The 11,757-nt window shown below is 46.6% G+C and overlaps 3 protein-coding genes across 3 annotated transcripts; 2 read left to right on the top strand and 1 right to left on the bottom strand.

Annotated features, from left to right (window-relative positions):
- Positions 1-681: 681 nt before the first annotated feature.
- Positions 682-2,734, bottom strand: EV420DRAFT_1752661 (uncharacterized protein; the record flags this gene model as incomplete). Its single annotated transcript, XM_060480414.1, has 10 exons — positions 682-738; positions 771-936; positions 1,260-1,272; positions 1,346-1,428; positions 1,714-1,768; positions 1,830-1,950; positions 1,998-2,087; positions 2,357-2,447; positions 2,477-2,553; positions 2,678-2,734. The coding sequence occupies 10 exons, from the start codon at positions 2,732-2,734 to the stop codon at positions 682-684; spliced, it is 810 nt and encodes a 269-aa protein (XP_060323744.1).
- A 2,446-nt stretch (positions 2,735-5,180) lies between these two features.
- On the top strand, positions 5,181-6,565 carry EV420DRAFT_1130194 (uncharacterized protein). Its single transcript, XM_060465976.1, has 2 exons — positions 5,181-5,424; positions 5,473-6,565. Exons 1-2 carry the CDS (start codon positions 5,413-5,415, stop codon positions 6,415-6,417), a joined length of 957 nt encoding a protein of 318 aa, XP_060323743.1. The 5' UTR covers positions 5,181-5,412; the 3' UTR covers positions 6,418-6,565.
- Positions 6,566-10,399: 3,834 nt separating this feature from the next.
- On the top strand, positions 10,400-11,487 carry EV420DRAFT_1130046 (uncharacterized protein). Its single transcript, XM_060465975.1, has 4 exons — positions 10,400-10,629; positions 10,675-10,941; positions 10,991-11,101; positions 11,151-11,487. Exons 1-4 carry the CDS (start codon positions 10,464-10,466, stop codon positions 11,279-11,281), a joined length of 675 nt encoding a protein of 224 aa, XP_060323742.1. The 5' UTR covers positions 10,400-10,463; the 3' UTR covers positions 11,282-11,487.
- The last annotated feature ends 270 nt before the right edge of the window (positions 11,488-11,757 follow it).

Below are 11,757 nucleotides of genomic sequence, written 5' to 3'. Positions count from 1 at the left end.
CATAGAATTTTCTATTTGTGGAAGAAATTCACGGCCCAGCGCTTCAAAATTTCCGTTTAAGTCAGAATTTCGGGGTGGCACAGTCACCACTTGTCACTGTTTACATGTGACCCTCTGTTACTATCACGCTTTCTGCGGCGTTGTTCGGCCGATCTTGCCAAGGATTCTGACTGAACTCTGAGAGAAAATGCGAGCTGGTGGCGGCAGAATGCCGCCACCGAGCGAGTCTTTTTCTCTCAGCAGCAGAAGCCACCACCACTGAGTGAATCATTTCAAGGGGTAGTACTCTCTCATTCATACTACTATTTTTTGAATGCTGACTATTATTGATTATGACTTTGAGTTTTTTCCGCAAGCCAAGATTTGAATAACCCTTGGGCCTTGATTCAATCTCTCCTGCAGGAATTATAGCCAGTAAACCTCGCAGGATCAATCAATTATACATAAGCTTGGTTTATTATAAACCATCATAATTATATAAAGAACAAGGCTTCAAGAGGGGTCAACGTAGCAGGCTTTGCCCCTGATGTGGGCCTTGCAGGCGTTATATACTAATGCTAAATTTAGAAAATATACTACGGAAAGGAGGGGTGGCCGTCGGAAGCGCGGCGCATTTGGTATTTCAACAAGTTCTTTCCTTTATACTTCACACTACGGCATATGATTCCCACCGAGAAAGCATTACGCATCGATAAAGCCAGGATAATGATAATTCGCAGTCTTTCCGAGACACCGATCCTTTATTTCTCGTCAAAGATAGACGAACTTACTCGCGGATGTCCACAATATAACCCGTTACCTTCAGCCAAGTCATCAGCGAAGGTAGAAACCCGACCGTAGATAGCGTCAAACAAGCTGATTTTCTTGATGAGTAATTTGATACCGATTTTACTTCGTCGGAAAGGGCGAAACGTCACGTGGGAGTGATGAGGTTTACTGAGCCGGAGAGAGTTCGAGGTGTAATTATCATTCAGAAAAATAAAGCTCACCAATCATCACGATGAAAAAAGGTATGCAGGGCACCTTACGCATGTAAGTCGATTGTTCTGGATGAGTCGTCCTAGCTCGGCTAAATACAAGACTTTGGCATTGTAAGTGCGTGTGAGAAGCTATACAAGTTGAGCTTAGTTCGCTAAGTGAGGTAGACGAAAGCATCTACTCACCAAGATGGGTAAGGGGAAAGGTTGGGATTACGAATTTCAAATAGTTGGCCCGGTCCACGACACGGGCCGGATACCGGTTCTTTCCTTTCCACTCACACCTGCGGTCCATCTGAGAAACATTACGCGTCGGTCAGTGAAGTCAGTAAAGTGATAACTCAACAGACTCTTACTAATTTACTGACTTTTGTCCTTCTGGTCAACGATAGACGAGCTGACTCCCCTTTCAGAATTCTTTCCATTAACCATGGCGCTGGCAGCTCGGCGACTGCAGCCAAGTCATCAGCGAATGAAGTGTCAAACCGTTCGGTCCTGATCTTTTCGATGATTCATTCGATTCTGTCCTCGCTGTCGAAACGGTGAATCGTCAATCCGGGATGACTAGGTAGGTCAGTGTTCTCGCGCAGTCATAAAGGATGATAATTTGAATCATTAGAGCCTACCAAATTTGAACAAAGCCATTGAATATCCATCGCTTCAGAATGCATAGATCCCCAGTTAGTCGAGAGTGGCAACATGACAAGTATCTCGCATTACGTGCAACACGGCGCACCTCAGACCCCAGTAACGAGCAGGACGTGAATAGTGTCTGAGATCAAGAATAAACCCTTCATATCGGAAATTCACGTTAGTCCTTTCAAGACTGTAGTCGGGATTTTGAGTATCCACCCGTTACGGGGAAACATCCGACATCGAGAGAGAAGATTATATTGACAAAAGGTCCGTTCCCAAGCGTCCACGAAGCGGTGAGATCCTCGTTTGCGCTCTTGGTTGCGTTAGTCCTATCTTCCTGCAGATGTAGGTCCGACGTGAGAAGCACACCCTTTGTGAGCTCACCAGAACATCCCGTCGCGCGGCCTCCCGTCTTTCCGAGGGACACGGAGAAAGAACGACCGGTGCGATGAACCGGCCGTAGACGATGTATCCCTACAGGGACTTTGGACTCTAATTTTCGTCGTGAGCTTGAGATCGAGAGACATTCTGTGAGGGTCATTTCTGCAGGACGAACAGGCGCCAGGATGGGGAACGAAAGAAGATAACGATGCCATTTTTATATGTGCCTGCTGGTACACCCTCTCTAAATGGAGATACTAGATTCCTAACATATTTCAGGCAATTCCTAATTCTCTCATGGCAACTGAGACGACTGGTGAGAAAAAAGAAACTGCAATTCATCCGTTCCCACCAAAGCTCACTATGGCTTTGATAGTTGCGATCCTCAAGGGCCTACGTGTACCAATGGCAGGCAAAACCTTGTGATTTGCGACTAAAAAGGGTGCATTATCGCTGCGGAAAGCGTTCTAGGTTCTTCTCACATCACAATGTCATCTCCCTCCGTCATATCATTTTCCGCAACGCGTTCGTGATTTGGTCCTTTTGTCGTACTACTTCTCTGCAAACGCAGTTGTCAGGGGTTAGCTTTTGGTCAGCAGGCGCTAGAGGCTGTAGTCCAAGTCACAAGGAAATACAGCGCTAACGCACATCGTAGCGGAGGAAGTGCTGGTGGGAATACTTACTAGGTGCCGCGTCAAGGAACAATACAGCAACAAGGCCCCGGTAGAAAAGAACCCCATTTCTACGGATTATTGGATGACCGCATCAGGTCTCTTCAGGGGTCCAGGCAATCACGCTCTTTGGAAGGGTGTGCTGACTAGCCGGGAGATTCCGCGCTCATCCTTCGTTTTCTCTACCTGAACGGTGGCCTAACTGTAGTTCACAGTCATCCTGAGATCATGGAACCGCAATAATTTATTCACTGAAGATGTCACCGGCCAGACAAGGTTAACGTCTTACGTGTCATGGGCGGCCTACAATGCAGAAAAGTCATTTGACAGCAAATCTGGCAGGCGAATCGTGCGTAATACTCATTTGTTCCCCCACATTGCACAACTCATTGGTTTTCATAGCCATTTTCGCATTGTTAGCTTGTTGTATTGTGACTTTTGGTTTTCCCAGCCGTCGCACCTCCCTTCACACCTAGACGACCGAAGGCCACTATAAGTGCATGATTATGAGTGGAGGTTACCTTACCTCGGCAGCTGGGTTGTACGTCACGTTGATTTCTTTTCCCGCCTAAGGAGTACTAATCTCGGCTTCGTAGCCAACATCGACTGCACAAGAAAGTAATTCTCCACGCCTGTCAAAGCGATTCACATTAAAGTCACGACTAAGTACGATAATCGCGCCACGCCCTTGGTACGGAAGAGTGTGCTACTTCCTTCTTATTGTCAACATCAATACTAGGTATGCGTGTCGCTCTTGATAGTATGGACATGAGTCATTCAAATTCCATCTCCGTAGATCCCAAGACATTCTGGGAAAATCACATTCATATTTCATGTAGTCGAACCTGCGAAAATCGTAGTTCGAGTTTGGCACGCACGGAGTCAAGGGATAATGTGCGCCTCCTCTCGTTCACTGACGTTCAAGCAACTAACATCCCTATTAGATTGCTCTCTTGCTTGGGCGACCACCAAATGATGGGAGGACTTGTTCTGTGACCCTCTATCTCTACCGACGACCAGCTGCTTTGACCCATCAGGGACTTGTACATTCCTTTGTTTTCTTCTATTGAATATGCGACACTTTTCCCGATAGACACGGTATCTATGTCTACTAGGGTGGATTCGTCTTTGCTCGAGGTCATCTCTGAATCTACGCGTCCGCCTGGCCGTAGAGCGTCCGGAGGACTCGAGATATTGAGTTCGAGTTTGAATCAACCTCGACCTGCGTAGACAGCGATCTGGAACCGAATAGCAATTGTATTCAGCTCCAATCAGTCCTTCCGCAGAGAGCGGAGCAGCTCTAAGCCAGCTTCGCGTTCCCATGGTTTGGCTACTCTCACGAATGAAGCGTCGCTGACTTTCTCTGTTGATGGTGCGTGATAGGGACGAGCAGGATTATAAGGTGTCGGAAAGTGCGAGATGATTCTGGCAATCCGGTTTTCCGGCATGTTGAGTAAGAAATTGGTAAGAAAATGATTGTACGGAAATTACTAGAATAGTCGTAGTTTAGTATAAATATAAGAAGTCAATGGGCAAAGTCTTCACGAGTTTGTAACCCAGAGACTAGAGGTCTTACAAGCAATGTACTAGATTACAGTCCGAAATACAACATAAGGGCGGAGGAAATACTGCTGTGAAGGTAAACTCGTCCTTCACCGAGCTGAAGCTAATCATCATGCTTTCAGATACATACTACCATGAGCGAGAGCAAGACGCATACTCTTGCTCTTTTATGATCAGGTGGGAGAAACGACTAGCAAACGGGAATTTAATCGGTCCTAACGAGGAATGAAGCATCCTTTTTTGTCTTCTTGCTGGCGTTTCCCACGCATTGATCAATCAAACACAGCACAATGGGAGGGAGGCGCTTATCCATGGGAAAGATCTACACGCATCAAATGGAGATACTCGTCCCTTCCTTCGCCATGATAAACCTTAGGATCTGGCTTGTAGGTGTTTCGGTGACAGCTTTTCGAGCTGCTGATGTTAATCGGAGTTGTAGGAGCGAAGACTTTCCCAGCATTAAATTGATGCGATACGAAGATATTGAGGTTGACGATGGTCAGGTGGTTGTCTGCCGCGTTAAAATTAACAGCACACAGTTATTCATTCTATGAATCAACGGCGAGTCAGAATATAGGAGGACGAGGGGAACAAAAATCTTCCCTCAAAATGCCATTCACTTCCTTCGATGCTGTGCAGCGACGGCTTTAAATAGAAGAACACCTGCATCGAGTCATGTTGTTAGCTTTACGGTACGATTCAGAGTACGTTCTACACAAACAACTCATGACCCGCATGCTTACTGGGAATCTCATTTAAGGTTTCGTCTCCCTGCAATCAAAGAGCGAAACTGTGAGAGCTGAGAGCATCGCTATCGAGCTTGTGTTTTGGAAATAGATCGTGTGCTTTATTTGAGTCAATAGGACTAGACGGCGTGTTGCCATTAATACGGTGCTGTTATCTTTGGGCGTCTATCTGTCAACAGCGCTGCTGATGGTGGCACCTATCATGGTCTAGCATTGTGTGTTTCTTCCTTTACAGCACCACCACAACCTCTCGGTGTACTCACAACTGTGTTCCAACCTACGTTGACTATAGACAGACTCTGTCTGCTAGGTGCGATTTCGTTGTGTTTGATGCTTCAGATACTCACTCTGCTATGAATGGAAAGGGAATCTGGAGAGCTTTTGAAGGGATCTTGAGAAGATCACGATTACAAAGACAACTTCATCTCCGAAAGCAGCATGAACTACTTGGTAAGCATTCAGAAATATCCCAGAGCGGCAAGTAATAACGCCTTTCAGACATATCGAATACCTCTGAAGATCACACTCTCCGCCTATACTGAGACGGGACAAAAAGAATCAACCATTCCAGTGTTGGCGCAACGATCCTACACTGGTAGACGGGTCATACCATCTACTTTGGCCAATACTCTGTGCATCTCACTCGGTGCTGGTAGAGTATCGGAGAAGCTGAACATGACACTCGGCACGTCATACACTCTAGACGGTTACCCCATCTCAAAATCATTTCTGGATTCCTGTATCAAACGAAATCACGATTTTGGGACTGCCTACGCTCATTCTCAGCGTTCGAATGACAAGGCCATCATCAGAGGTGACTTATGCAAGCGTGAAGTGAGGGACCGAAAGATGCGACAGGCAGTACTCTGTGATGGCAGGATCAGCAAGAAGGAAGTACCCCCTCGGCGCGTGTGGGATCTAGGTGCTAATCGGGTGGTGCCGTACTGGGTCGCTGCCAACCGCCCGTGGGGGATATCGCATGCATGGGTGGATGAGAAGGATCGCGAGGATGTGTGGACTCCTATCAATGGGTACCAGTGGCCCGTGCCGATGCCGAAGAACGCCGACCTTAATCTTATCCGCATCGAGATGTTGAACAAAGGAGCGCGGTATGCATGGTTGGATGTTCTGTGTCTGAGGCAGAAGTATGATGCTAGGCAGAATCACCTTGAGGAGGATCACCGCAGGGAGAATCTCCGCGTGGAGGAATGGAAGCTTGACGTGCCCACGATCGGGTATGTGTATGACCAAGTGCATGTGGTGTATTACCTCAGCGGACTGGGTCTGCCGCTGGATTTGACACCCGGGTACTTCGACAGTGATCGGTGTTGGTCCAATCGAGCCTGGACACTTCAAGAGATCGGCCGTCGCTGTAACGTGATCATTGCTGGTGATACCGGCGAGCACAACGTCTGGACTATGTTCCATGAACAACTGGAATGATTGCGGTTTATGCATTCAATGGGTGACATCATATTGCAGATGCAGAAACGGGTGTCGACAAATCCTATCGACAGAGTCGCAGGGTTGGTATACTGTCTCGATCTGCGGTATATCCCAATATATGATGCAGAACAATCAGGAGAGAGCGCATGGCTAAAGCTCGTGAACGCCATGAAGTTTTCGTCTCGGATGCAGTTGTTCTTCTGCTACCCTAAGCCCGGGAACGGAAGCAAATGTTGGCGACCATCATGGATGCAGGTAATGGATGCGACATTTCTAGGTGATCTTTACCCAGTCAGTCGAATCCATCGGACGGAGGAAACAGATGTTGACTGGTACAAGGGACACTGTATCGACTCTGGCCATGTGCGGGGATTGGCTGATACTTCAAACAAAGAACAGCGTCGACGAGGTGAGCTAGTGATTGCAGATCATACAGAGGTACTCCACACATTTAAAATCCTTGCTGACCACGAATACCCAATACCCGATGACTCGTACACTCTCCTACTTGCAGGCTACTCTAACATCATTCAGGAATTTTTTGCCAGTTTTTGGGTGGTCGGGCAGCAGAGGCAGGATGGGAAGTTTCAGAAAATTTCGGTGATTAGGATGGATGGCCATAATTGTGACAACGATATAAAGCTATGTAAACTTGGTATTTTGAAAGAAGACATTAGAATGATCCTGTGTTGACTGTATGGGTGAAATAGCATGTACATGGTAGACACAAGTGATATTTTTCCATACAAAAGTTACTTCCGAAATAGGCGGAGCGTATATGGCATCCCTAGCTCGCATAGGGATGTGCTGCGGTATAGGAAGAATTATGTATTTCATACACCGAGTCAAGATGGCATGTTCAGCTGCGATTGAACGAGAACATCAGGTGCCTATGCATTTTACCAAACACGAACCTGATTTAAATTTGCATCCAGGAGAATGCAGCTTTGTGGACTGTGATCGGCGGAACATATCCTAAACCGTGCCAAATTCTAAACAAAATACAAATCGATAATTATCTGCGGTTCGAACAGGTGGTGACCATCAGGAAATGAGTAACATCATCCGGCATTGTAGTAGGTGGAAGGTCCGCGTGGAAGACACCATAGCACGAGTTCTGTTACTATCCCCATCTAGACGAATGAATATTAATCAGAAAATACTCGAAATTGAGGCAAGGAGCCACGTGCATTTAAATCCCTTAGTAAGTTATCGGCTCGTTGTGCAAAACTACTGATATTATCACGTACGTCCGTGACCATCAGATATTACATTATCTTGTTCTTATCGTCTTCTGTATATCACGCAGCTCGTGAATAATCCCCTCGAGACACCTGGCCCTTACATCAAAAGATACCGACTAGCATGGCAACGACAAGGACAAGTACCGCTGAAAGTCTTCGTACAACGCTTGGATATCAGATATCTTCCCATTTCCGATTCTCGATTACTGATCTGCTGCATTCTTGGTAGTGATCGTATTCCCGATGCCTTCGAGGAACTCGTCGATATCCTTTGTGTTGGTAGATGCTGCCTGTGTAACATGAATTAGTTCCTCATCTCAACGCAGGGCCACTAGAACGTACATAGATGATCTGCAGCACAGTCAAAGCCAAAGCCGCGACGCCTTTGATATATGGGAACGGCCTCCGACGCTACTTATACTTCCTTCAGTACGAGCATCCTTGAATGGAGGATAGACTTGGATTTGCTCTTGGATTTCTTGAAAGAAAGCTGTTCAGGGGATGTTAGTAATCGAGGACTAAGCGCCAGACCTTTCACGGAAGCACTATGTTACCTCGTTTTTTGGAACGTGTTGATTCAGGTTGTGATATGTCGAGAAAGAGTCGAGTAACTTACTCGCTGTTATCATGCACAAATTTATTCCAGGGTTCTGTTAAGGAGGTCGAGTGAATAGAGGCTGTAAACTTAAAGCGGGACCCATGTAAATTATTATTGTTTCTGGAGGTGCACTGGAGGATTCTGGCAATGGACACGATACTTGGGTTTTTCGTGATACGGATTGTTTACCTGAGCGGTAGAGGTGACCTTATACGTTTAACAGCAGTGGTCCCTCTCACTCTGAGTCGCGTCGAGCTATGTGTGTCCGCTCAGCAGCTGGGCAGTCACTCACTAAGAGTCACGGTCACTGGGCCATACCTCGGTCGAATGGAAAGAGGCTGACGGACCAAAGACGGTATTCATGTTCTGGGCATTATGAAGCACCCATATCGTGGCTATCGAGGCTGTAGCTCCTGGAGTCATTTCGGCATTTTTTTTTCGAACAGCACGCACTGCGTAATTGTTCTGAAGCGACCTCGAGATTCAGGAAAAGCGTTAATGGGCGTAAGAAAAGCGAAATGCCAAATAAACACTTCACCGAAGAGTAGGATTCCCGAATACGATGCCAAAAATGTTCGAGCACCAGATCTGCCAGTCCGCAAGCCTCAGAGTAAGAAACAGGCTAAGTGAAGGAGGGAATATGTTTATCCTGCAATCTGAACTTACTAACTTATCCTTCTAGTCATATAGCCAGTCATTAGTACTAAGTTGTGTAGGAACATCCTTGGGACTAGAAATACCATGGTGCGCCACCCATCCTATAACTTGAATGACTATCGTTTTTCAATAACTGCGCATCTATGAAAAATCAGATGAGACAATTCACAACATTCGAGCGTACATTCTGAATTCGACACTGCTGACGGGACGAAGGACTGTTCTCGTCATTCAACAAATTTTAAGACGTTGAGCGTAGGTCCACCGCTAAGTAGTCGAGGAAGATGCGATATTAATAAGATAGAATTTCCACTCGATTTATGAGGAATAAGAGCGCACACAGAAGAATCGGTCTCGCAAGATTATAGCTCGACAAGGACCGGGAAGAGGATACAGCAGACACAGGATGACGGATAACGAGCGGCGTATGACAGGACGGGCCGAAGTCTTCATGCACGTGGCCGTATCAACATCGGTGTTTGCCGCGACATTCTTGTCTTATTACAGCCAGCTGCGTTCTTCGTAAAGCTTCATCCGTTCCTTATTTGATCCTTCATGTGGATATATCTTCCGAAGAGCGGTCTCGTGAACATTGCCGTGAGTATCTGTGCAACCTGCCAAGCTTCGACATCTGTTTTTGTTCATCAAAGTAGGTGTACTACTAGGAAAAGATGGATATCGACTCTTATAGCCTTCCGGTTTCTTCTCATAATGATTGTAGCCAGCTTCCAAATTTGAACTCAATTACCATCAATTCATTTTTATCGTTCTTTTTAGGTTCGTGATCTCCCGAGTGGGTATCAATCGCGGTTGTATTGAGCCTCTTTATGTTTGAGAGCGTGTCCCCTTACAAAATGACGACTGAGAGGGAGAACTGACTTTCACCGTGACATTAAGGATTACTTGGACTCGTCATCCGGAGTTCTGCTATTTTCTAGGTCCTAATTCTTTATTCAGCCCTAGAGGATGTATTATCTGAACCTTGTTTGCAGGTGCAAAACGACAGGCCTCTGCGATTTATCCAGCCCCAAATCTCAATCTTATCACTACTTCAGGATGCGACCAACGGCTCGGAGATTTATGGAACATGCTTTAACGGAGTACGTGTGAGTTGAACACCATATGACGAACTTGGAGAGCTGGAACACGTTGAGCTGTGGCAGTTGTTTTTTCCTGGTGTCAGCCCGAATATTTCGCACATTTTTGAACCGCACTATTGAGCCAGGCGGCTGTAAGCACGACCGTCCGATGACAGGCACAATAAGGAGACAGCAAAGTATCCTTCCACTAAAGGATTCGTCGATCTCAGACATCTGATAGCACGCACAATCAGTACGTCAAAATAGCACGTAATCGTGTCTGCACTAAACTTCGTCACAGCAGGTAGACGGCACGGTCAATCGGGGGATGCTACGTTTCAACGAATTCCTCGGACTTGCAGTCAAAACGTCAAATGGCGTACTGAACCATCCAAATTTGGTACCGTCTTGCATGCGCTGATAGCTTATCAAGCTGACTTTTCTTCAGATTATGGGACAGGATGAATGTACCCTACTGCCATGGATGATTCCCGTGACTGTTTTCGCTTCCCCGGCATGCCCATTAACGGGTTTATAAATTCCCCGCTCGTCCAACGTAGCACCTCGTTCTCTTCCACCATGCTGACAGTACTTCATTGCCTTGAAGTTGGCACCATCGCCGTGATCCTCCGTATGTTTCCCTCTGTCATATAATCAAATTACTAAAACTCTTCAGCATTCTATGTCCTCGGTCGACTGGCAGCCTCTTTTTTCAGCTTTGAGCGACACAAAACATGGCGCGCCGTCTGTACGCATGCGTTATTCCGACTGATTGCGGGCCATGCTACGTTCGTCAGGCTGATATTGGGACCTACTTCGGAGACGTACGTCAAATGGACGAAGAACATCGGGGTACTTCCTACGATTGAGCCACTACCCGATGGTGCTGAGCTCTTGTGGATCGGTCATAAGAGGGTGGATAAAGTCATACTGTACGCGCATGGTATGCCTTTCTCATCTGTAACAATCGCTATGGCTAACAATAGCTAAAGGAGGAGCATATTTATTCGGGTGTGGTCCTTCATTTATGCAATTCTTCCGACACCTCCAACTCGAACTGGAGAAACGCAACGTCCACACTGGTATTGTATTGCTTGCTTACCGTGAGTCCTGCGCTGCTTCTCAGTTGCACTGCTAATAATGTCATCTTAGGACTAGTCCCAGGCGCTGTATACCCCAGCCAACTCATTGACGCCAAACAAGCACTCGAGCACCTCTTTAAAGCCGGAATCCAACCTCAGTACACAGGCTTATCGCGTATGGGGAAACACCGTGTTGCGTGATGCAGACGCACTGTTCGTCGATCCCGTTGGGTTCGGAGCACCAAAGGATTGGTTTAATGGGATAGGCAGCCTGGTCGGAAAGGTCCTTATTACGTCCGGAGCGAAGGAGTGTATGCATACAGCTCACGGAGTATTGGTGGATGGTTACCTGAAGACGATCCATCCAGATGTGAAATTTGCTGTCACGGAGGGCGCGAGGGGCGTGCATGATGATATGTTATTCGAGTATGTAATACCGGGAGAGAAGAGGGAAAATCTGAGTCCGACGACTGGGGTTATTGTCGATTGGTGGTGTGCGGAATTGTTTGGAGAGCATAGTGATTAAATTGGTACGAAAACTAATTCATTTTATCCAACTTGATGTAATAGCAAATACAGCCCTCCAGAGATATAGTTAATGCGAACTGGCATCATTCCATGGAGTTGAGAGCAGCAACAGAGTACAAGAAGGTGGCTTTATTTCAATGTTCCACGCT

This window comes from Desarmillaria tabescens, assembly GCF_030435595.1.
Source record: "Desarmillaria tabescens strain CCBAS 213 chromosome Unknown EV420scaffold_74, whole genome shotgun sequence".
Classification (NCBI taxonomy): Eukaryota; Fungi; Basidiomycota; class Agaricomycetes; order Agaricales; family Physalacriaceae; genus Desarmillaria; species Desarmillaria tabescens.
The sequence above is the reverse complement of the archived record's forward strand: the minus strand, read 5'-3'. Positions and strand labels throughout refer to the sequence as shown.

Coding starts and splice junctions, on each gene's coding strand:
- EV420DRAFT_1130046 (XM_060465975.1), top strand. CDS start 10,464: ATGTACCCTACTGCCATGGATGATTCCCGTGACTGTTTTCGCTTCCCC. Junction 10,942..10,990: donor AGTCATACTGTACGCGCATG/GTATGCCTTTCT, acceptor CAATAGCTAAAG/GAGGAGCATATTTATTCGGG. Junction 11,102..11,150: donor TATTGTATTGCTTGCTTACC/GTGAGTCCTGCG, acceptor ATGTCATCTTAG/GACTAGTCCCAGGCGCTGTA.